The sequence below is a fragment of the Solanum tuberosum genome, unplaced genomic scaffold (assembly GCF_000226075.1).
Source record: "Solanum tuberosum cultivar DM 1-3 516 R44 unplaced genomic scaffold, SolTub_3.0 scf00032, whole genome shotgun sequence".
Classification (NCBI taxonomy): domain Eukaryota; kingdom Viridiplantae; phylum Streptophyta; class Magnoliopsida; order Solanales; family Solanaceae; genus Solanum; species Solanum tuberosum.
Genome location: NW_006238958.1, coordinates 1472950 through 1498929, shown reverse-complemented (window position 1 = coordinate 1498929; position 25980 = coordinate 1472950). Strand labels below are relative to the sequence as shown.

At 36.1% G+C, this 25980-nt stretch overlaps 1 protein-coding gene and 1 long non-coding RNA gene across 2 annotated transcripts; both read left to right on the top strand.

Moving 5' to 3' along the window:
* The first annotated feature begins 205 nt into the window (after window positions 1–205).
* LOC107059679 (endoplasmin homolog) lies at window positions 206–13324 on the top strand. Its single transcript, XM_015306456.1, has 7 exons — window positions 206–649; window positions 751–783; window positions 876–984; window positions 5791–5950; window positions 12011–12158; window positions 12598–12945; window positions 13037–13324. The coding sequence occupies exons 1-7, from the start codon at window positions 443–445 to the stop codon at window positions 13262–13264; spliced, it is 1233 nt and encodes a 410-aa protein (XP_015161942.1). The 5' UTR covers window positions 206–442; the 3' UTR covers window positions 13265–13324.
* Window positions 13325–20818: 7494 nt separating this feature from the next.
* On the top strand, window positions 20819–25143 carry LOC102603238 (uncharacterized). Its single transcript, XR_366908.2, has 6 exons — window positions 20819–20928; window positions 21013–21060; window positions 21130–21185; window positions 21261–21312; window positions 24012–24041; window positions 24802–25143. It is a non-coding gene; the product is annotated as an uncharacterized lncRNA (long non-coding RNA).
* Window positions 25144–25980: the final 837 nt, after the last annotated feature.

Sequence of the window (25980 nt, the reverse complement as noted above, 5' to 3'; positions counted from 1 at the left end):
ATTCAAAGTTAGCAAAAAGAAAAAAAAAAATTACCGATTGTTTCTTCCCGGCATACTGTACTACACATTTCAAAAAAAAATAAAAAAATTACCGATTGTTTCTTCCCGGCATACTGTACTACACATTTCAAAAAAAAATAAAAAAATTACCGATTGTTTCTTCCCGGCATACTGTACTACACATTTCAAAAAAAAATAAAAAAATTACCGATTGTTTCTTCCCGGCATACTGTACTACACATTTCAAAAAAAAATAAAAAAATTACCGATTGTTTCTTCCCGGCATACTGTACTACACATTTTGTCGTCCTCCCCTTCCCTTCCCTTCCCCAGCTCAAAAAATAGAGGAAGAACACACCAAACGTTTGGTTTGGAAAGAACACATTACACACCCAAACATTTTTTTCTTCTTCCCCGACTCAAACAAAACCCTCACTTTAAAATGTCGACTTCTATGGGGTTTGTAAAGAAAATGAAACAACACTTCAAGTCTGAAATGGATGATGTCTTCAGCGAACAAATCAAGTTTGGTTTGTTTTCACTTAATTTTTTGGTCGTTGGTGGTACATTTGGTTTTCAATGTTATGATGCTGTTTTCAAAGAATCCACAAAGGAAACTGTGCAACTTACTATCAAACAATTCAAGAAGGTTAGAAATGGTGTACCCTATGTTTCTCAACCAAAAAACTTTATCTCTCTTTACTTTAAATTTCATTACTGATGAAAAATGTTTTTGTTTACTGATTTAAGGATCATCAAAGGAAAGAAATATTGCCTGAATGGGTACGTTATTTCATGAAATCTTCTTGACGGATTAGTGTTTTTACATTCTTTTAATTCACATAGAACTCTAATATCTTGTTGGATTTCTTAAGATCTCTTTATGGGCAAGTAAGGATGACGACAAGCTTATCCGAAGATCTCTCAAGCTCATTCACAAAGTAATTGAAGAGGATCCGGATGAATTTGTTAATCGCAAGAAAGGTATTCTATATGATTAGTTAGTTGCTTTAGGACTGCCGTGTCTATTTCTAAGTTTCCTGTATTTCTCTTTTCAGTTATGTTAGGGGTAGTTACCATGGTTAGCACCATGACTTAAAAGTAGGACCATGATCTAATTCAGTTTACTTTTCTCTCAGTTATCTTCACTTTAAATTCCTTGTATTCTCCTGCTTTCCTTTCTGTAGCAGACTAGACATTGTCTTCATTGTGTTATCTGTCATCAGTCTTATTAGAACTTATAGTTGGTATCAGAGCTTTCATCTTAAGGGATCTGTGGTCGAGTTGGAGAAGCCATGGATGCTGAAGCAAGTTTCTCACCAATTGCTCCGCCGGTCTTTGATGGAGATAATCATCAGATTTGGGCAGTACGGATGGAGACGTACTTGGATGTTTTGGATCTCTGGGAAGTTGTGAAAGAGGATTACGATATCCCAGCCCTACCAAATAATCCTACCATTGCTAAATTAAAGCACACAAGGAAAAGAAGACAAAGAAATCGAAGGCCAAGGCATGTTTATTTGTTGTTGTATCGTCAATGGTTTTCACGCGAATAATGTCTATGAAAACTGCTAAAGAAGTATGGGATTATCTCAAGGAAAAGTATTCTGGATATGAGAGAATAAAAGGTATGCAAGTTTTAAACTTAATTAGGGAGTTTGAATTGCAAAAAAATGAAGGAATCTGAAACAGTGAAGGAATATTATAAGGTGAGGCTACTCGGCTCTACATTTCCAGACTCAAGAATTGTTGAGAAGATTCTTGTAACAGTTCCCTGAAAGCTCAAGAGCAAAGAAGACTCATGAGACAGGAGGTTACAACAGAAGAGGCTCTTGTCACTAAGCATCAGGTTAACAAAATTCAGAAAAAGACAAAAAATCAAGCAGTGTGTGAAGGAGAAACATCAGCCAACAACAAAAGTAAGGGAGGAAGCGCGAAGAAAAGTTATCCCCCTTGTCAGCACTGTGGAAGAAAATACCATCCACCATTCAAGTGCTGGAGGAGACCCAATGCTAAACGCAAGAAATGCAATAAGCTTGGACACGAAGCAGTGATTTGCAAGAATAAGGCCCCGCAGCAGGAAGAAAATACTCAAGTTGCTGATCAAGAAGAAGAGGATCATCTTTTTGTTGCAACATGCTTTTCAAGTAAGAGCTCAACTGATTAATTGACAGTGGTTGCTCTAACCACATGACTCATGGCGAGAGTTTATTCAAAGAGTTGAAGCCCACTGAAATTTCCAGGTTCGAATAGGAAATGGAGATCACCTTCCTGTCAAAGGAATTGAAACCATAGCTATCAAGATGAGCACTGGCACAAAGAAAATTTCAGAGGTTCTTTATGTTCCTGAAATTGATCATAATTTGCTAAGCACAAAACATCTGATGGAAAAAGGATTCAGGGTTTTCTTTGAAGATCATCACTGTCAAATCAGTGACACTACTGGAAATGAAATCTTCAGGGTGAAGATGAGAGGAAGGAGTTTTTCCTTTGATCCAACAGAGAAAGAGCAACTAGCTTATTCCATGAAGGCTAGTGTAACAGAAACCTTTCACAGGAGACTTGGCCATTGTCATCTACAAGCACTATTGTTGCTGCAAAAGGAAGATATGACAAGAGGACTACCAACTCTAGTTGATCACTTACCAAGTTGTCAAGCTTGTCAATTTGGTAAGCAGAATAGGAAGTCATTTCCCAAAGCAACATGGCGGACTTCTCAAAGGTTGCAACTGATTCACACAGATGTTGCATGACCTCAAAGAACACCATCCCTTAATGGTAGTCTATACTATGTTATATTCATTGACGATTATACAAGGTTCTGCTGGATTTTTTTTTATGAAATATAAATCAAAAGTGGCTGGAATTTTCTTGAAGTTCAAAAAGATGGTGGAAAATCAAAGTGGTTGTAGAATCCAATCTCTGCGGTCTGACAATGGAAAAGAGTATAATTTTGATGAATGTAACACATTATGTGAGGAAGCGGGTATTACTATACTCCGCAACAAAATAGAGTTAGTGAAAGGAGAAACAGATATATAATGGAGATGTCACGGTGCATGTTGCATGAAAAGAGTTGCCGAAAAGTTTTTGGGCTGAGGCAGCTAGTACGACAGTATTTCTCCAAAATCGGCTTCCTACTAAAGCATTGTTGAATAAAACTCCATTCGAGGCTTGGAATGGATTCAAACCATCACTAAGATTCATTAAGATATTTGGTTGTGTTTGTTTCTTTCATGTGCCACAGGTTAAAAGAGACAAACTTGACAAGAAGGCACTTCCTGGAATATTTGTGGGTTATAGCTCATCCTCCAAAGCCTACAAAGTATATAATCTACAAACAGAGAAGATGATTGTTAGTAGAGATGTGCACTTTGCTGAGGAAGAGAAATGGGACTAGAAGGACAATCAACTTCAGTCAAAGCTTTAGAGGAATAGGCATTTTGGAAAAATGAGTTGGTGGATGATCTTCCAATTAGAGGTACAAGACTACTCTCTGACATTCTACCAACAAAGCAATGTTGCGGTTTGTGAGCCTGCAGGGCACGATGAAGCACTTCAAGATAAAAAATGGAGAAACGCCATGGAACAGGAGATGCTAATAATCAAGAAAAACAAAACTTGGGAGTTAGTTGACCGACCGAACGATAGGAAGGTCATTGGAGTAAAATGGGTGTTTGACCAAGCTCAATTCTGATGGTTCTATCAATAAATACAAGGCTAGGATTGTTGTCAAGGGATATGCCCAAATATTTGGTGTTGATTACTCGGACACCTTTGCTCCAGTAGCCCGATTGGATACCATTAGATTGTTGCTAGCAATAGCAGCACAAAAGGGCTGGAAAGTGTTCGAGCTAGATGTGACATCTGCCTTTTTAAATGGTGTACTACCGGAAGAAATCTATGTAGAGCAGCCCGAGGGTTTCTTTGAGCAAGGAAAAGAAGAAAAAGGGTGTCTGCCTAAAAAGGCTCTTTATGGCTTAAAACAAGCTTCGAAAGCTTGGTATAGCAGAATTGTTGATCACTTGATGAGTTTGGGGTTTGTACGAAGTGTATCTGAAGTCACTTTTTATGTCAAACATAAAGGAAGTGATCTTCTCATTGTTTCCCTTTATGTTGATGATCTCTTGGTGACAGGAAACAATGTGTGGCTGGTTGAAGAGTTTAAGAAGGAAATGATGCAAGTTTTTGAAATGACATACTTTCTAGGAATGGAAATCAAGCAAGGCTGTGATGAAATTTTTATCTGCCAAAAGAAGTATGCAGGAGAGATACTTAAGAAATTCCATATGGAAAATTGCAAGGCAACAACCACGACCAATGAATCCAAAGGAGAAGTTAAGCAAAGAGGATGGAACCGATCAAATTGATGAAGGAAATTTCAAAAGCTTGATCGGATGTTTGATGTATCTCTTTGCTACAAGGCCGGATATTCTATTTGTTGTAAGTCTTTTATCTAGATTTATGCATTGTGCTACTGAAATGCATTTGCGAGCAGCAAAAAGAATTATAAGATACATTAAAGGTATTGTTGAATACAACAACAACCCAGTGAAATCCCACTAGGTGGGGTCTGGGGAGGGTAAATAGTACGCAGACCTTGCCACTACCTCGTGGAGGTAGAGAGGCTGTTTCCAAGAGACCCTCAGCTCAAGAACATCAAATCTAAGTGACAAGAGAGATACATGCAAACATAACAGCCAGTACAAAAGATAGCGTATACTCAACAAATGAGATAATAACAAGAAAGATATAGGGAGTGAAACGCAGTAAACAGCAAAAGGCTAGGACTGCTCCAAACGCTAACAACCCAAACCCTCGCAAGGGAAGACAACCCGCTAACCCTACTAACCTTCAACCTTAATACGCGACCTCCACTCCTTCCTATCTAGAGTCATGTCCTCGGTGAATATGGTGTCAAATTCAAGAAGTGTGAGAATTTCAAGTTGTATGGATTCTCAAACAGTGATTGGGCTAGATCCGTTATCGACATGAAAAGTACATCAGAATATTGTTTCAGTCTGGGATCAGGGATTTTCTCTTGGTGTTCAAAAAAGTAGGAAACTGTGGCACAATCCACGGCAGAGGCTTAATTCATTGCTGCAACTGCAGCAGTACATCAAACCTTATGGCTGAGAAAATATTTTCTGATTTGCATATGGAGCAAAACGTTAATACTGAGGTTCATGTTGATAATCAAGCTGCAATAGCCATTTCGCATAATCCAGTGTTCTATGGGAAGACTAAACACTTCAACATCAAGCTTTTTTTCTTGAGGGATGTGCAGAAAAAAGGAGAAGTGATTCTTGTTTTTTGCAAATGTATTTACGAAATCCCTTCCTGTCAGCAAGTTCGAGTTCCTAAGGCAACAACTTGGAATTTGCAGCTCCTAATGCAAGGAGGAGTATTAGTTAGTTATTTTAGGACTGCAATGTCTATTTCTAAGTTTCCTGTATTTCTCTTTTCAGTTGTGTTAGGGGGTAGTTACCATGGTTAGCACCATGACTTAAAAGTAGGACCATGATCTATTTCAGTTTCTTTAGTTGTATGTTTATGTATTTTCGGTTGTTTTTTTACAGATTTAAGAACTCTCTGCATAAACTTTTCTCTCAGTTATCTTCACTTTAAATTCCTTGTATTCTCCTGCTTTACTTTCTGTAGCAAACTAGACATTGTCTTCATTGTGTTATCTGCCATCAGTCCTATTAAAACTTACATATATACTTAAATTAGACGTTAGCTAATGAATTTAAATAGCTATCTCCTAATGTTTGGGTCATCTTATTACAGGTTTTAGCCGGATGATAGAGCCTTGGATTACAAAGGATTATGTACAAAAGAAAGGTCTCTATACAAAGATGTGGACTAAATTTGGCAATGCGATAAAGTTTGGAATCGTTAAGTCTGAAGCTAATAGGAATGAATTTGCCAACTTCCTCCGATTTGAGAGGTAAGCATTCTTATACTTGTACTCGTTCATGGCCCTGTTGGCGTCACAGACCTGATAAATATTAACACTTTAGTTAACTATATCATTATAGGATTAAAATGGCATATAAAACATATAAAACTTATAAAATCGACTGGTTGAGTTACAAATACCTCAGGATAGTATCAGTAGCACATTCAAGAGGATCAAATAGAAGCGTTGGTGCATATTCAAAAAGGACTTGATAGTAGATTCTCTTGGCACAGGAACTTACTACATTCGGCAAAATAGATATTGGAATATCTTCAAGAGCAACAAGTTAATAGTAGTTTTGTTATACAACGAATCAAATATATGGTTATGGAGAGAGTACACATGTGTAGAGGTCCCAAGCACGCTAGAAAATGTATAGGTTGGATAGAACAGTTATGTAACTAGTTGTTGAGGCCTGATTTATAGGGTAAAAGGTTCAAATAACAGTTATAAGAACAGATGAGCTACTGATTAAATCTGCTAAGGAAGGCGCAAGCTAGGCACCAAGTGTCTCCCTCTCAGCACATAATAGCATGGCAGCGATTGTGCCTGAGAATTGACAATGGCAAGGCTTTGGCAAGGCTTTGATCAATGACACCCAACCGATCTATTGTCACTCCGATAACAGGAATTCCACAACGACTCTTGAGGATTACTTTTGGAAGCTATTTACCACCAGGGTTTGAGTGATACAATAGAACGAGAAAACTAGTAGTTTAGAGGAAGAGACCCAGCTACAGTCCATCAAAGTGGTTAGCATGGAACCAGTGATGAGGAAAGTGCAATTTCAAATGCTGAAACATCCACCCATCAAACACCCAATGCAGAATCTACACGAGATGATTGTAGTAATGGTAAGGCTCTCATAATTGTAACTCCTTGTATGAAGAATGGACGCGTAACTGTTACAATTGGAGAAGATGATATTAAGGCACAAATGAAAATTGGGAAACAACGGTAATAGGATAGGTAGTAGGTGATACACCATACGGGGAACATCGGAAGAACTATGTAGACAAGAACTGGAGTTTTGTTTCTATGCCTAGGGTACTGATGAAGGATACGATATCTTCAACTTTAAATTGGTGACTTACAAGGAAGGGGTTCTTAATATTCTACCATACTATTACAACAATGTCATTCTCAAACAATGGGAGCTAGATTTCCAGTTTGATAAGGAAACTCTTAGTTTGATACCTATCTGGGTGAAGTTTCCAGTAGGGTATTGGTCTGTTGAGGCATTAACTAAAGTTGCTTGTACAGCATGTAGAGTAGTGCATACTTATCAATACACTACAAACTCTGTTAAGATTTCATATGCCAAAATTTTGATCAAAGTAGATGTCTCACGGCCATTCACTGAGGTGATTCAAATTGAGACTAACGCAGGAATGTGGGAGCAACATGTAGACTATGAATGGAAGCCAAAATACTGCAATGAATGTCTGCGGTATGGACACATTGATGTTGAGTGCTGGTACCAGAATCAAGATAAGGGGAATGGTGATACAAGGGGAACTAGAGAAGAAATTGCAGGTTCCCAAACAGGTGTGGCAGGTTGTAGTTAAAAAGGGGAAACCCCCAATTGAAAGAGAAGGTCTCAAATGGGAGAATTTGGCTAATGTGTCAAAGGTAGTTATAAAAATTGTTAGCATCATTATGCCAACAACTAGTATCTCTGCTTTACCATATTAGTATTATGAGTATTGAGTGCAGATAAATGAACTAGGAAAAATCCTATCATGTGTGTGCAATGAAATCATCAGTTAGTATCAAAATTTATATATGTTTATTTAGTATTCCTATTGTCTATAGTATCAAAATTTATGTTTATTCAGCTTTTGTTAGTTTTGTGGATGAAAAGGGCACATGACTCACCCTTTCTTGAAACCCTGTTCCTGCTACGTTTGAGTTTTTAAAGGTTTTATCTACACTTTAAAATTATCTAAAGACAATCAGAATTTAGAGGTCATTTAGTTCAGGATGACATGAACTAGTTGTACACAACAACAACAACATACCTAGTGTAGTCTTGCAAGTGAGATTTGGGGAGGGTAGAGTGTACGGAGACCTTACCTCTACCTCAAAGGTGAGGTAGAGAGGTTGTTTTTGATAGTTGTGCACATATTTACAATAAAGCCATTGCCCTTTTACCTTTGTACACTTATATATCAAACTTAGTTCACATCGCATAAGGTTCAAACATGTATTAATGTTCCATACCCCAACTGAAGTTTCACTTTAGTAGTGCCAACATTAGTAACGTTAGCTATAACATTGCATAATGATGCAAACTTTAATTTTATAAAACAAACACTATATTAAGTATACAGAATACTTTACATGAATTATTTTTTTCTTACATGTTAAAGGACAATAAATGCTACAGAAAAGCTTGAAAAAAAAGTAATTAAGGAAAAATCCGCCATTGCAGTACGCAAAAAACAAATGGGGTCCTACCGACCAAAGAAAAGTGTGTCAAAACCAGTTGTCACCAAGTGCTTCAGACTACTAAAGTAAAAGATTACAGAAGAGCTCATATCAACAAATATTTTATGTCTCTTTTACAAGGAAAATCTATGAGTAAGCAGGAGGGTAGAACCATTCTCAGTATGTCACAATCTCTCTCTGTTATAATTAATGAACCTTAACAATACTGCTTTTAAAAGATTAAAGAGGCTGGCTGTTCATATGTTAGGGATGCGTTTGGAAGCCATTAAATTAAGTATTTAATTATATTTTAGAAGCTTTATTTATTATTCTAGAATAGCATTTATGTTTTATAGTTTTATAAGGATTAGGTTAAGCTATAGTTATTAGTTCGGAATAGGATTTAGGTCTCCTACTTTCATAAGAATTAGATTTTCTATTGATGTAATATGACTCCTATTTAAAGGGCCTTTTGATGAATAAATCAGTAAGTCATTTTCAGCAAAAAGCAAGAGACTATAGTTCTCTCTTCCATCGAACTCTAAGGTTTCAGTCTCCCTTTGAATAGCTGAAGAGATCGGAGTTCTCTCTTTTAATGAACTCTAAGGTTTCAACCTCCCTTTAATGAGTTGATTTATATATCGCCCCGTGAATCGATCTTTCCTTAAAGATCCATAACAATTTAAGGTTTCAACCTCCCTTTAACGAGCTGATTTATATATCGCCATGGGAATCAATCCTTCCCTAAAGAACCATAACAATTTGGTATCAAAGCCTAACACAATGGGCGATGAGATCAGTTCTCAATTTCAAGGAGAACATACCATTACAGAAACCCTACTGGACTTTAAAATTGCAGCAATGGAACAACGCCTCATCGATAGAATTGTCCAAGACATCTAAGAACAATTGTCTAGATTGGGAGTTGACTCCACAAAACCAGCAACCCACAAACCTGAGTCAAATAGTGCCCAGACAGCTAGCAGATCAACAATTTCTGCTACAAAAGGCAATACACCACCTACTTATAACGACACCAATAACCCATTAATTCGGGCACATCGTTGTGAACATTTTTTTGAAAAAAATCAACATACAACGAAAGCAAAAAAGATTGGTGTGGCTGGATTTCACATGTTCAGACTAGCACCATTATGGCATTATCAACTTAAACGAGCGAAAGGCTCAATGAGTTAGAATATCAGCGATTTGGACCTCATAAAAGTAGCAACCTGATGGGCAAATTAGTCATGCTTCAGCAAACTGATAGAGTCGAAATTTATCAATGTCAACTTCAAGCTAGGGCTGGAATTGGATAAGTTGATACGGATCCAGATTTTCTGGATGATTGCCCAAAAACTTGAGCTTGAGGACAAGCTCTTTCAACGTGAGGGAGTAATGTTAGGGATGTGTTGGGAGCCATTAAATTAAGATTAAGTATTTAATTATATTTTAGAAGCTTTATTTATTATTCTAGAATAGGATTTATATTTTATAGTTTCATAAGGATTAGGTTAAGCTATAGTTATTAGTTCAGAATAGGATTTAGGTCTCCTACTTTCATAAGAATTAGATTTCTCTTCCCCAACAACTTCACTCCGGAGGAATCGCATATTCTTAAGCAAGGAGATCAGACTCTTATTATTGAACTTCTTATTGATGTAATATGACTTCTATTTAAAGGGGCTTTTGATTAATAAATCAGTAAGTCATTATAGTTCTCTCTTCCATTGAACTCTAAGGTTTCAGTCTCCCTTTGAAGAACTGAACAAATCTGAGTTCTCTCTTTTAATGAACTCTAAGGTTTCAACCTCCCTTTAATGAACTGATTTATATATCGCCCTGTGAATCGATCTCCCCTAAAGATCCATAACAATTTAAGGTTTCAACCTCCCTTTAACGAGTTGATTTATATATCGCAATGTGAATCGATCCTTCCCTAAAGATCCATAACATCATATTTTCAACAACAACCTCATAAATGAGCATGTTCTAACATCCCAATCTTTTGCATTACAACTCTAATTGCATTCAAGGATCGCAACCATCACCAAAAACCATCAGAATTCATCCCCTTGCTATTTCCACTCACATACATCATATTAGATATTTTTCCATAAGGGTGTGGTGGTGTCAAAGACAATTTGCACGGATCTCGACTATTCTTCGAATACTTGATACCTCTCCCTAGCATAGCTACCAACTAATTGTAATGTTGTACACACCTCAACTATTCTCTGAATACATGAGACCACATACTAGCACACATTTACCAAGTAACTCTCCCACTAACACTTAGGCAGATATTAAGTCAACAGGTTCCAACCCTTTCAAAGATATTAAGTCACTTGGATGACATTTAGTGTACAATATGGTTTCCTCATCTTCTCCACAAACAATTCAAGAATAAAATGCTAAAGATAAGATTTGAGCAACTGATAAATATATGAACAGGCACTTTTTCTTACACAATCTCACTTCATAGAACTAAGAAAAAGGAAAGAAGAAAATAGGGCAGAGTGAGACAAGTAGTGTGACGCTGCAATCTGCCTCTACTTAGAATTTACCCCTTCTACTGCCCGACAAAAGTAAAGAATCGTAAAACAGGTCAAAGCTGAAGAGGAGAAATACCATTTTAAGTTCCACATACAGTATATGGAGTTACAAATACATGTAACAAACAACGTTAAATGAGAGTAGAAGAGTTCAATTTCAGTCCCAAAATATCAGATGCATTGAGATAAAAAGGAGTAGGAGAGATCTATTGGGTTACCTGGGGGCCATGACTGGTGTTCGATGCTAGAACAGAGGTGACGTGGATTCGGAGGCATGAAGAGGCGATGCAGAACAGATGAAGCAGGGTTGAGTTTCAGTAGTGATGAATTAAATTGTGCCTTTCACAAAAGCCTCTTCTATTTTATGATATTAATTTGTGATTTAGAAAGATTTTCTCTTTCTTTTGAATGGAATTGGTAAATCATGTGAAAAACATTGGAGGGAAACTTTAAATAATAATGATAACAGATGTCTTTAAAATTGTGATTTTAGTGGTCATAGATTTGATTGATGGTACAAGAATACCTTTGGTGGTCAATATCTGTTAGTCAGTAATATTTTACCTTAAAAAAAGTAGTGACCATTAAATTAATGCCACTGTAAAATTGTCGCTAAATCCCCTTTTTGCAGTAGTGCCTGGACAGATTTATGGAGCTAATGGTAATTCCCCTTAACCTGGAGGTGTCTCATATGACCAATATGTATCTCAAGAATTTATTGGTGGTATGCAAATAGGTTCTTGCTCAAGAATTGCTGCTTACTTTATCAAGGCTTATCTGTATGAACTCGTGGGATTTGAAATATCATTGGCCAAGACATTGCAAATCCTTTGCAATTATGGAATGCATATAGGACACTATTTGGACAGAGCAGAACCTGATGGTTAAAGTTTGGGTGCTCAATGTTATTGCTGTGGAAAATATACAGTATTTTATATTCTTTGTCCATAGAAAACACCTGATAAAACTCTAATATTAATGTATGTGGTTACATGTCTCAGAATGAATATAATAACCCTTAATTATAGACATTGACTGATTTTTTATTTGTGTATGTTTGCAGCACAAAATCCGAAGGCGAGCTGATAAGCCTAGATGAATATTTGTCAAGGCTGCAATCCGGTCAAAACAAAATATTTTACCTCATAGCGACCAAAAATCAGTTGGAAAAGTCTCCCTTTATTGAGATGCTCAAGAAAAAAGATTTTGAGGTATAAAATTTTCTTTATCGATAATTTATTCGAGTTTTTTTTTAGAATAGTAACTATATTTTATATCCAAAACGGAAACCATATATACAATTTTCCAATGTGAGGACAACTTCTCTAGCTAATAACCACACAAAACAAGACACTTTATATGGGATTTTGGCTTTCCATGTTTGCTCCCATGGCCAATTATGAATCTGGATGTTGGACTGGTTCATTAGATGATATGTTGCATCGACCCTGTAGGAGAGCCTTATTGATCCCTTGCCACCACAGTGTATCTTCACCAATTTGTAGTCCTGTGAACCGATTGAGAGAACTAAAAAAATTAGCCACTCTCTAGACTTCCCAATCATTTATATTCCTTTTAAATCTGATATTCCCAAGACAAGTATATTCACAAGTTGTTGAGACGAACTGACTTTCTTTTCTCGTTTTCTAGGTGATACTCTTAACAGATGATATAGATCCATATGTGGTCCAACATCTGTTGGCTTATAAGGGGAAGACATTCCATGATATATGCCAAGATGGATTCAAATTCTACAAGGAAGACCTCGAGAAGTCATTTGAAAAACTTGTTCAATGGTGGACAAAGCTTCTTGATGTTGATGTAAAAATCAACCATCTTCTTTCCTACACTCCTTGTGTTGTGGTGGAGTCAAGGTACGGGTTGACTTCATTTTTGGAGATATTACCACATTCGGAGCCACACATGCCTGCTAGAAGAGTGCTCGAAATCAACCCTGGGGATCCGATGATTAAGGATCTTTGTCAGCATGACCCAAAGGTATATATCTATATATACATCGTGTTTTTATATGATTGTAAAACTCAAATTTCGAATCAGAATATGATAATATCTTGTTTTTGTTTTGTAGGATGAGAATGTGCAGCGGCTAGCTATAGCCTTGTATGGTATAGCTTTGATCGAGAGTGGGTTGTTGCTCACAGAGTCGGAGACTTCGACTTTTCATCCGTTTAGATTTGCTCAAAGCAGTCTAAACCGCTTCGGAGGTGTGAAGAAGGAGCCCGAGATTGAAATTGGGAAGAATTTTTTTGAAAAAGTATTTCCATTACCTTGGAGCCGTTCGAGCAGAACACCTTAGGAATTCGTAGGTTGACGTGTGTAAAAATTGTGATTGAATAGTTTTGAAAATTTGTACGGATGGTGCTACTGTTTTTAGTGTTAGAACTTCTAGTGTTTTGTATGGAAAAGGAATATTTGTCATGATTATATATTTTCTTTTTCCCACTTTAGAAAGTTCACATGGTTAGTAACCTGGGTAAATTCATGAAGTATGTCCCTATGCCTTGCCAGTTTCTGTGTAGCAGATGCCGCACATCTACTCATAGAATCATTTACATCCAGTAGGTTCTCAAGTAATGACTGAATCTCCACGAGCTGGTGGATCCTAAAATTGGCGAACCAGCCTCTATATAACCTGAATTCAATAAAAACAAGAATCAGAAACCACACCACAAGCCGAGTTGTTCAACAAGTTCCAAAAATCAGAAACAGGCCATATTTGCTTTGTTTGTTAGGGAAGCTCAAACCCATGACAGCCTATCTAAAGCTTAGGTGGGTAATCCAGTAGTGTCGACCTTTAGGACTTCATGGACAAAGACAAGCAACTAACAAATATCTACAGAAGCTTACTCCTGGTCTGTAACATAATTAGACTAATGATGTGTCCTGATCAGTAATTAGAGTAACAATTTCTGCAATTACAATTTATACTAATTATCTTCTTGCATTAGATTTGGTTGTATCGTTTGCATGATTTCTAAACGTTATAAGTTTGAATTATTTCTGAGTAACAATTTCCAGAAATTGAGGGGTATATTCTTTTAAAATTAAAATGAACGGGTATTTGGCAGAGAACTTGAGTTGAGGGAATTCTATATTGAACTGAAGGAACTATGGAAAAAGGCAAAAAGGTAACTTGGCAATGCAAAATGGACAATTAATGATGCACCAAAAGTGTAACAGCACCCTACAGGTTAGCAGTTTAGAGCAGAGAATGAAGTCGAATGTATTTAAAGAATTCGTAAAAACCCAGCTGGTAAATTGGAGGAAAACAAGGACGTGGAAAGCTGACCTCTTAAGGGACAATCAGGTCAACACCAACTATAATGCAAGCATAACTGACTTCTTCAATGGCAGCAACTGGAATCTTCACTTTAGCTTACCTATTACTGACTGGATGGCCTTGCAGGTCAGATTCTTTGAAGTGGATGGCAAAGAATGATGGAATTTTCTCAGTTAAATCAAGCAAAGCAGCACAAGAAGGAGTCAATGAGGCCTTGGAAGCTGATATTTCCAAAAACAATGGCTGGATTTGGATGGATAGCACTCAATAATGCCTGTTTCATACACAATGATTTCCAAAGGAGGAGTACGGAATCTTGCAGCATATGTTACATTTGCAAATCGGACTGACATTACCAGCATATCTTCTGAGGTTGAATCAGCACGTAGTATTTCCATAGCTAGTGTGGTTTCTTGAGGAAATAACACTCATGCCAATGCAACTACGAGAAAAGCCTGTCAAATAAAGAAAGTAAAAATGTAGGTTTGGAGTGAGGATCAAATCTAAAATCTCTAATTAAGAACGAAACATTTTCATTACTTCACTACGTACAACTCATACTAATGTTGATAGAATATCATAACTACTCACATACAGAGTATTATCTTTAGTCTAATATATAATAGAACAATGCACATGTCAAAGGTACGTAATTAATTAACTGTTTTTCTCTTAATTTTAGGCTAAATAAATATATTTTGTAGGAGCCAGCATGATTGAATTATTACAAATCATGATCTGAAAATGCAGTGCTGTGACTACTATCTCTATCCCCAATAATAGAGGGGCTGGCTCCTTTTATTAAATGAGAGTTTTGGTCCAATTCGTCATTTCGTGTAGAACCACTCTACTTTTCATACTGCATGAGGTGATTAGACAAAATCCTTCCGGTTCGGCTTCCCACATCATACGTAGTTGTTGCCGACATTTTATCATAATTCATGATTAGGTCACGTTCAAGAATTCAAAGTACCTGAGACAACGAAAATGACATGAGAATATAATCCAGCATATATAATCAAGATTGTAAAAAGTCTAGGCAAAAGGAAACACATACCTGAGACATTCGAGGCATAGTCTGAGAATGCACAAAGATGAAGCATGCATCATGAAATACACCTCATGCTTCTTGTAGTTGCTTCCCTTCACCAATAAGGGTGGGAGCTAGCGAGATTCCACAAATTGAAGGCTATTCTGTTTTAGGGAAGAGTTCGATGTTTCTGATTTTGAAAAAGAGCGGAAGTTTTTAGGTTGTCTTCCTCAAATCTCGAACAATATAGTTAATTTAGCTAGTAACCTGTAAGTTTATAAACATCAGTCTATGGACAAATTCGACAGCAAAGCTTGACAGGAAATATATTGAAGTTATACAAAACTGAAAGTAAAAGATTGAAGAAGATGAAGATCTTTATCTCATTATTGAATAACATTTACAATGCCTGATGATATGTATTTATATATGATTGAATTGACTAACTTACCTAACTTTTGTAACTAACTTCTTGAAAGTACTACTAACTTTCAACACTCTCTTTCTTTTTGTCTCTCTCAATACTCTCCATCAAGCTAGGTTGTATAAATATGTTTAAGACCCCTAGCTTGGATAGTAGATAGTCATGTTGAGGCTTGTTGAGACCTTTGGTAAGCATATCAGCCGGCTGATTTTGTGTTGAAACATAAGCAATCTTGACCAATCCTTGTTGGAGTTTTTCCCTGATGAAATGACAATCAATCTCAATGTGTTTAGTACGTTCATGATATACTGGGTTAGAAGCCAATTGAATAGCAGACTTGCTGTCACTATATACTTGAATTGGTAACTGAACTTCAGTCTTTAACTCTTTCAACATTCCAACTAACCAAACTAACTCTGCTACAGTAGAAGCTAAGCTCATGTACTCAACAAAAAAGAAGTTGAGAAAGAAGAAGGTAAAAAAAATGAAGTTGAGGATGATGATGGGATTAAAACTATCAATGCACACACATTTCCTGTGCATTTCCAGCCTAATGCTACTGGTGATAACATTATGAGGTCAACCATGGGACACTACCTTTGAATTGTCCCATGGCCTACTGCTTTATAAAAATGGGACACTACCTTTGAATTGTGAAAGTTATTTCGAATATTTTCCCCAATGTGTTTCATGCAACAACCACAATGAGATGCAGGGTAGATAGTCGAAACCATCTTTCGAATACTTGGATGTCTATCAGAAATAATGCACAACTCATTAGTATCATCTACAAAGCTTCTCATATTTTGAAAAAATTATTCATATGAGGCATCGCATTCCTTGTTCACAACACAGAAAGCCACTGGAAATATATGATTCTCAACATCTTGTGCCACCGCCGATAGCAAAACTCCTTCATACTTGCTCCTCAGAAATGTCCCATCAACGGCTATTACTTTTCTCATTTCTTGAAAACCAGTTATCCAAGGGGCATATGATACAAAGAAGTACTTGAACCTCCCGTTTTCATCTAGCGACAATGTCGTCTTGCTTTTTGGATTTGCAACTTGAAGCATATAACAGTACGCATTAAGCATTGCATACTCATTCTCATGTGTTACCCTAACCGAAGACTTAGCATGCTCCATGCCCTTATAAATCTTCCAATAGCTTACCTTACAACCCAATTATGTGTGGAGTTGATTTGACATGTCTCTTGTGGATAGGCCTTTACCATTGGGAAACCTATTTTCAAAGTACTTACCTATGACTTTTGCCATGGCATGCAGATTATGGCTTGTAAGATGCTCTAAACCACATGTATGGTACTTTTCATAGATTCTAATGACAAACCTGTCGCTACTTGTAAATTTCACAGCCCTCAGCCACCAATTGCACTCCGGATATGAACATTTAAAAGAAAAAACCATTACAAGAATTGATCACCTTTTTTAATCTAAAATCTTTTTTCAAGCAAGCAATTTTCAATGAATTTGCTAGTTCTTCCTTGTTCTTGAATGTCATTCCCTTATAAAAATCGGTATCATCATCTCGAACATTATTCACACGTGATGATTGAGAATAACATGGAATGTTGCTGCCAACAATAGGTGTAGAAAGATTGTTGCTCTCAAAGTCCGGCACTTCATCTTTTCTAATTTTATCATCATGATTATCATGTCATCATATAACATATCTTGTTGGTCTTCTTCTGGCATATGATCCTCCTCGATAGGATTTTCATCCACGTAGACTCTTATATGGGTGGCCTCATTGCTCCTCCCAAATAAACAAGCAAACTAGGTTGATCAATTATTTTAAAAGGTAAGACATTCTCATTATGAAAAAAAACTGGGAATGCAACTACTCATAACAAGATCTTTCGGTTGACAATTAAATCCAGATTTTTGAATGACTAAATTCACAAAATCATCATACAAAATATTACTTTCAACAGTCATCCCTACCGACCCTCCCCGTTTCTTACCATCCTTCCAACACCAAATGTATCGATTTTTCTTCTCGACCCATCACCACGACAATCAATCCCTACAAATAATACCAAAAATCAACTAGTACTAATGAAGAAATGTGTAAGTCATATGTTGCAACATATGAAAATTCTGTATCATTTGGAGGTGCAAGATAGGAGTTCAATTAAAAGAAAAATGAAAAAGTAGCACATGAAAATAATGACCTGATATTACAAAAGCTCGATAAAGTTACAACACAATTATAAGCATTTAGAGATGTATTGATATAGAAGCATGCCAAATAAGTACATAAATGTTTACTTATAAGAATACCTTCATTGGAACAAAATAACCTAAACAATGACTAATAAAATTGTTCATCCGATCACAAGGATCTTAGATAGAGCTTGTAAATTACACTCCCTTGCAATTCATAGGCCAATGATGGGGTTGAGATCAATCATTGTTTTTACAATTTGTCTATGTAGATCGAATTTTCTAAAGTTTTAGATACCGAATCCTCAAAGTATTGAAGCATAGCTCCCTAAAAAATGAAACAATTAGAAGATTAAAAGAATAATTGATAGCTCCATTAACACACTTCTAAAAGTTCCCTACATGAAATATGCACAAATAGTCCTCAAGCACCACTGATTTTCAACAAAGGGCAATGATCACATGTGGGAAGTCATCTAGAATAAAAGTCGAGGGCATAAGAAGATCAGACACCATCCAAACAAAAATGAATACAAAAATTAAATATGCCCGTTAAAACTACGATCTCGATTAGAGGGTCAACCCAATTCAAGCTCAATAGTTGGAACTACTATATTAACAATCCAAAGGAGGGTATAGTACTAACAATTGAATGTTTACTCAAATTTTCAGCAGAAAAATTATGAATTACTTTGATGGTAACCCTCTTCTTTTTCATTTTGTAATTGTCTGCTAACTTGTAGAATAGATGGAATCACACTTGGAAAAACAATGAATTTCAATTATGAAGTTTTAAAGGTTCACTCTAGCATATATCATATATATGACACTAAAATTTCAGGAAAAGGCCTACCAAAATTCTCAAATGGTAACCACCTAGTAAGGAGTAATTCCTACTATGCACTGAAAAGTATTGATTAAGATTGCCTTCACATTCTAGCCGAAGAAGAGGATTCAATATTTAAATTTCACGGATTCATCCTTTAGGTTCTTACAACTGAAAACATTACACATTTTAAATCACATATGGGTCATGTATCTGATCGAAGATAATCAACACAATTGAAGCCATCAAGCTTATTCTTCGTCTGCCACTATTTCTGGACATAATTTTTAATGAATATAGCAATACATGTAAATATTACCATCATAAGCAACAATCGAATCAATCATAAAGTGGTAATACCAATAATTTGTCAGTGCAAGTCAAATTTCTAGATAAAAAATGAGACGACACTTAGATGTGGATAGAAGTGCAACCACACTTGAGATTGATACCTGCAACTTTTAATGACTGATCCAAAAAAATGAGTACAATCAAGTTTATGTAATTCCATACACAACACACAAATCTAACAGCAAAGGAACAAACAAAAATAATTGTTGGGGAAAAGCTTACATCTATTATTTTTAGAAAAAAGCTCTACCAATATGTTCACTTTTCAACTTGATCACCTCTGTCAACAATAACATACCCAGTATAGTCCCACATCTTGATTGCCTCTGTCAAATAGAGATATGTTTTCATTCGACACTTAAAAATTCAAATGAACCAGGCCAGAAGAAAAAATCAGCAAGTAAGAAATTGAATTATCTTCCGTGAAAGGTTTAAATAACAAAATTGACTAAAGTAGTTCTTGCATGTAGATCAAGGATTGATCATAATTATTTTCTTGTGAGTTGCAGAGACTCGCACACAAAGGGATAATCATGTTCATCCATGTCATTACAGACATACAGAGCAGCAAAGTTGTGAACTTCCACAATGCTCTTGTGTCGTGAATTTGTGGATGCACTCCTCCTTGTTCATTTGGTAATCTTGACTGAAGAGTTGCTTTTCTTCTAAAAGCTTTCCATTCATCAAAAATACCTATATTCTTAATAAATAAAGGTATCAATATCTCAACTAATACGATAACTCTTGTATTGGTAATGTGACTTTTCAATTATGTGCTTTTGAATCAAACCACAGGTTCTAGACTTCTTAATATAGGTTAATTCTCTTTCAAAAATAATTGAGATGACATCAGGCGGTCAGGGTATAAAACTCAAAGGATTGTTAACGTGGAGAACTTCCAACAAGACAATTAACGACATAAGTATGTATTTCTTGTGCTTATGTATAACAATCATTTTAAGTCAATCTATTATTTTAGATTTCAAAGTTGATGAAAAATAAAAGTGTGGCTGATTAGTGATGTTGGTCTTATAATATATCGTTTGATAGGCATAAAGATAATTTTTAATCTTCTATTATTATGATTGAAAACTTATATATTTTTATTTTAGAAGTTAACGACAAGTCTTTCTTTAATTTCTTTCTTTTTTCTTCAGAATAATTGTATTCATGTAAAACTATATATTGTTCTTCTTAACACAAAAATTAATTATGGCTTCACAATTTAATACAATATCAAAAAATTTAAACAAATTCTAAAATTTCAAAGTTCGAGTTGTGCGATTGTGGATAGTGCTGAATACAAGCATGAAATACCCTCCTCCCTCCTCTTTAGAGTTAATTTTACAAGATGACAATGATACTTTTATATTCATATGGTGTATATTGTGGATTTTCATGTTATTAATTATTTCTACATATTGATTTAATATAGTTCATTAGTTTATACCAATAAATAATTAATATCGTCTCCAATTGCTCTTCGTTTGAATAAGTAATTAATATTATTTTCTACAAAAAATATTTTATTAATACAACAAAAAAAAAATTAAGGACAAAGATGTACAAATATTTGAACTATTTGATATTTTATGAAATTAAAATATCCGCGCAACTCGCGAAAACGTATACTAGTTCAGACAAAACTAGTGTTTTTTTTTTCTTCTCAAAAAAAAAAAACTAGTGTTTGGTCTGCGCTCAACATGGGCCGGCCCAACTGTAAGTAAACAAGGGACAATACGATGTCGGGTCGGCTAAAATTTGTTCTGAACTCTGATTTCTTTGTATTTGGCTCGGTGAGGGTTTTGCTTGATAGGTTTCGACGAAGATTGCTGAGTTTATGGCTTTTGGTTTCGGAGGGTGGGTTGGTTTCAGCATAATAACTGTATGATTTTTCCTTAGGTTTGTTTGATTTTTGTCTCAATTTTTTTTTGGGTTGTGTAGAAGACAAATGGCTGGTAGGGCTTTGCTTGGAGCACCCACACAATTAAGGTATGTTGAATTTCTTCTTTCTTCTTCTTCTCCAGGTATGTAACTCGTGTATTGTTGATTCTGTATCAGGGGATACTGCCAGAAAATCTCTCCCACAAAAACCTCTAATAGAGTTGGTCATGATGGTAAAATTATGAACCTACTTTTCTATTTCTCGCTTCAAATTTATCTCTCTCATTTTATTTCTCTGGTCTTTGCAGTTAGAGCTTTCATTGGTGGTGGACTCGTATCTGCGTGCTTCTACTTGTACTGGTGCGTACCTCAACCTTCTCACCTCAATTTTGGAATTAAAATCAACTAAATTCAATTATCACAATTTTCTATATTCCATCAAACGAAATTGTACCACAAACTAGAAATTATTATAGACAGAGCTCCAATCATGTGCAGGCAGAATGTTTGGATTACAAAAGAGAAGAGAAGAGAATGAAAGATTGAGAGGGAAATCTGTTAGTTAGAAAAGAGAAGAGAGCACACGAATAATACCACCAATTCAATCAATGCTTTCTTCTCTCTCCTAGTAGTTGCTTTTAACCGCTGATGTGGATGTTGCCGAGGTGACGACAATCATAATTCATAGCCTTTGCGCTCTCACGCGCTAATAGTCTTTTAACTACTAATTGAATTAATAACTACTTATTGAATTAATAAGTCTCAATTATGACAATACCTCCCTCACAACAACATCCTTGTCCTAAAGGATTGAGAACAAAATCAGGAAATTGTGCTTGTATGAACTCGTTATCTTCCCATGTCGCATCTTCAGGAGGCTGAATGAGCACCTTCACCTTGGCCATATAGTAATGCTTCACCATTTGTCTCTCCAGGACAATAACTGGTTTCACCAAGAATTGACCATCTTCACCAGCAGGTGGAATAGTTTGAGTACCCTTTTATCGCCTATCTTCTTCTTCAAGTGGGACACATGTAATACATGATGCACTCTAGAAGAGAGTGGCAATACCAACGTGTATGCCATAGTGTTCACTTCGGCTAAGATTGTATAGGGACCATAGTATTTCAAATTCTTTCTCAAAGCAAGAGAGGTTTGTCTGTATGGCCGAAGTTTAAGATAGACCTTGTCACCCACCTAGAACACTCTTTATCTGATCTCCTTTTATCTGCATACAACTTCATCTTTTCTTGAGCCTTGTGGAGGTCGTCCTTCAAAAGCGGTAACATCTGTTGTCTTTGCATAACATCTTCAGCAGTAGGAACAATAGTCTCAAGCAGGGGTCCGACAGATAGTTGTGGTGGTGAATAACCATAAAGAGCCTCAAATGGAGTACTCTGCAAACCAGTATGGAAATTGGTTTTGTACTGCCATTCGGCAAAAGGAAGCCACTCTCTCCGATGAGTAGGCGTGTTAGAGGTCATGCATCTCAAGTAGTTCTCAATGCACCTATTCACTCTCTCAGTCTGACCATCAATTTAAGGGTAATAGGCAGTGCTAAAGTGTAGTTGAGTACCCAATAATTTGAACAAGGACTGCCAAAAATTGCTAAGAATTTTTTTTGTCTCTATCAGATACAATTGACTTAGGAGTGCCATGTAAGCAATGCATCTTCTTCCAAAACTTGTGAGCTACAGTGTCTGCATTAAAAGGATGGGAGAGGGCAACAAAATGAGCATACTTTAATTGCCTGTCCACTACTACTAGTATCACATCTTTGGACCTGGATTTTGGCTATCCTTCAGAAAAGTCCGTGCTTATGTGACTCCAACTTTGATTAGAGATTGGTAGAGGTTGCAGTAGCCCTAGCTAGGCTACATTCTCATCCCTGTTCTTGTGGCATACATCACAACTCTCAACAGGAATGGTGGTCATAACAGTTTTGAGAGCAACAAAGGCTGCATTAGCTTGCCCCCAAGGCCTAGCTCGAGTGGAAAAGGTGGAGGATTTGTGGCTTAGATCGCAGGTTCAAGCCCCACACCATGCAAAGCGAAGCCCGGTATTTAAGTGGAGAAGGGTAGAGAGGCGGGCCCATTATCCATCGAGTTTAGTTAGCTGTGATTGGTCCAAAGGACGGGTCACAAACGGATTTCTCGGTTATCAAAAAAAAAAAAGGGTGCATTAGCTTCTTCATTCCACTTAAAGGAATCCTTCTTCGATAAGTCTGCCAAAGGTCTGCATATGGTACCATATCTTGCTACATATTTTCTGTAGTAATCTGTTAGCCCCAAGTATCCTCTAAGAGTAGTAAACAGAACAATGAGTTGATGAATATGATCCTCAAGAGACAAACTGTATGCTAGAAGGTTTAAACAGTTTGACCCCCTACTTGATTTCTTCCTTCAGTGCTCCTACAAAAGCTGGACAAGAAATATGATTCATTCAGAATTGGATTTCTTACCAACATCTGAGAATTGAAGTCTTCAAACTCCCGTAACAATTCATCCATAGTACCAGTCTGAGAAAGTTAATTGAATTCTTCCACCACATCCCCTAGCGGTTGTACACTGAATCTGCTGCATAGTTCCTTCTTAAATTCAGGCATCCTACAACTCCCGTAATCAGTATCAGCGAATGACACCAAACCTCTCCTGATTCTTGACCATCAAAGCTGAGTAATTCCCAATTGGGAGGGGGTATTAGAACCATTTGTAGCCTGTTATTTCTGTTTTCCTTACCAAGGAAATGAAGTAATCCATCTCGTTGTGGCTGCTCTCCATTCCTTCGATTTGGTGCATAACTCAACCTTGGATAAATTTTGTTTCAAAATCCCAAAAATTGTAAAAATCTAGGCTAAGAAGAAACTATGTACACTCAAATGTATATAAAACGGGGTAAGTGATACTCAAAATTGGAAGGAGTTTGTTGCAAATAATAGGGATAGGTGATTCTCAAACTTGAAGATCTTTTTTTCCATTTACTATCATCTTTCCTGGTAGGCAAATTGTTTTCCAGACATTTCTCTTGTGTAAAACTTATTTTTAAATTTATTTTGCAGGTTACGCAACGAAGCTTTTAAAATTAAAGAGTAAGTTATCTTTTTTTTTTTTTTTTTTTTGAGAAGGTAATACATATTATTCAGTGCTCAACACATATTGAATGCTGATAGAGGGATGGCACTAGGGTGGGTTAGGGCGGCGCAAGGCATGACCTGCTAAGATTTCGACCCGCCCTACCCTGCCGTATTTAGCATTTCTCAAATAATTGCCCTGCCATACCCCACCCCGCCCCACCCCATCTATGCTTTTTCTTATTTTTTTCTTTTGCAGTAGTCTAAATAAAATTTTCAGAAGTTTCAAAAAAGAATGTCCCATTTTTAAGTTCCCATGTAGCTGCAAATTTTCAATATTAACATTTATAATTGTCCATCAAAGTTCAAACCCATATTCTTGATTCTTGTCTCCAACTTATAAATGAGAGAACTAATTAGGAGAAGTTGTAGCACATGAGTGCTAGTTAATTATATAGTAAGTATATATAATGCAATGCCATATACACCATTTTTTCTTCAATATTCTTTCTTGTGAGCTGTTTTGTTAGCAACATTATTAAAGCCCAGAATGATAGTAGTAGCGTAGCAGAAAAATGGAGGATTCTTAGTAGGAAGAACAACGGCAGTAGATAATCTTTTTAAATCTAGTTCTAGTGCTGACTTAAACCTCAAAAGGTTTGACTAAACCTCAAAAGGTTGTGTTGGATGATGCGCTATGATATTGTATTGTTTTAATATAACTTTAGTATATATTACCTGTATTGACACTTCAATTCACTTTGATATTTGTCTCTAGGTCTAGGAAGTAGCGTCTTAAAGCTGCCCTTATGCCGGAAAGGACAACATGGAGGAATAAATGATGATATTTGTTATTTCCTAGTTGTACTTGTGCACGCTTAGTTTTGTGATGTTATTTTAAGTTGAGTCTTTTTTATGCTTATGTAACTCTCTTGGGGTCGTTGTCATTTCTTGTGCCATCATATCAAATTCATCATTGTGGTTCTGTGATCTTCATTTGATGCTTTGACATCTGACCTTAAACTTTGGAGGAGTATCAGTGGACGAATTGGTGACTGCAATATGTTTAAAATACTGTTCTGATTCCCTTTTTTAGTATAATTTGGTCCTTAGTGCCTTATTGTTGTGTTAGGTTTGCTACTTTCACTTTTCTTTTGAGGCGATTCTCCTTTAATTGTGCTTGTGCTCTTGCTTCTCTTCTAGGCTCTGAGTGCGTTTCTTGAATTATCAGCTTCCTCTAATGATGCCATTTGTAAGTGCAATGTACTTGTACTTTGCAACTTATTGTCTTGTTGGTTCAAATTATACTTCATAGTCCAAGTCCTTTATTCTATTCAGCGTGCTTTTCTTGTGTATAAGTATGTAACATTAATTAAGATAAAATATCATCTGATGATATGTGATATATCGAGGAACTCTTGCTCTAAATTTGAGAAGTGCATGTAAACATCACTAACAAACCTCTACTACTGTATAAGTATGTAACATTAATTAAGATAAAATATCATCTGATGATATGTGATATATCGAGGAACTCTTGCTCTAAATTTGAGAAGTGCATTTAATCATCACTAACAAAATTAATAAAGGCAAAGGGAAAATATATATATCCACAAAAATCTACTACATTTTAAATTTCTCTCTTAATCACCTTCCACCTCTGATATTCAACATCTTATAACCTTCATTTATAGCGTTGTTCTTCTGCACGCATAAGAAAAATAATTGTTCGATACACAAAATACAAGGCCTAAGCATTATCTGATATTATTGAAGGATTATCATATACAAAAAATAGATTGATTGAACATATACAATATTATGATTAAAAAAATGATTCTCGATAGGAAGATGGTAGCTAGGTATGATCTAAAACATGAAAGTTTAAGCTCTAACAAAATAAGGGGTAAAAAATTAAATGGAAGAAAGACAAATGTAACACATTTCCGGATGATTA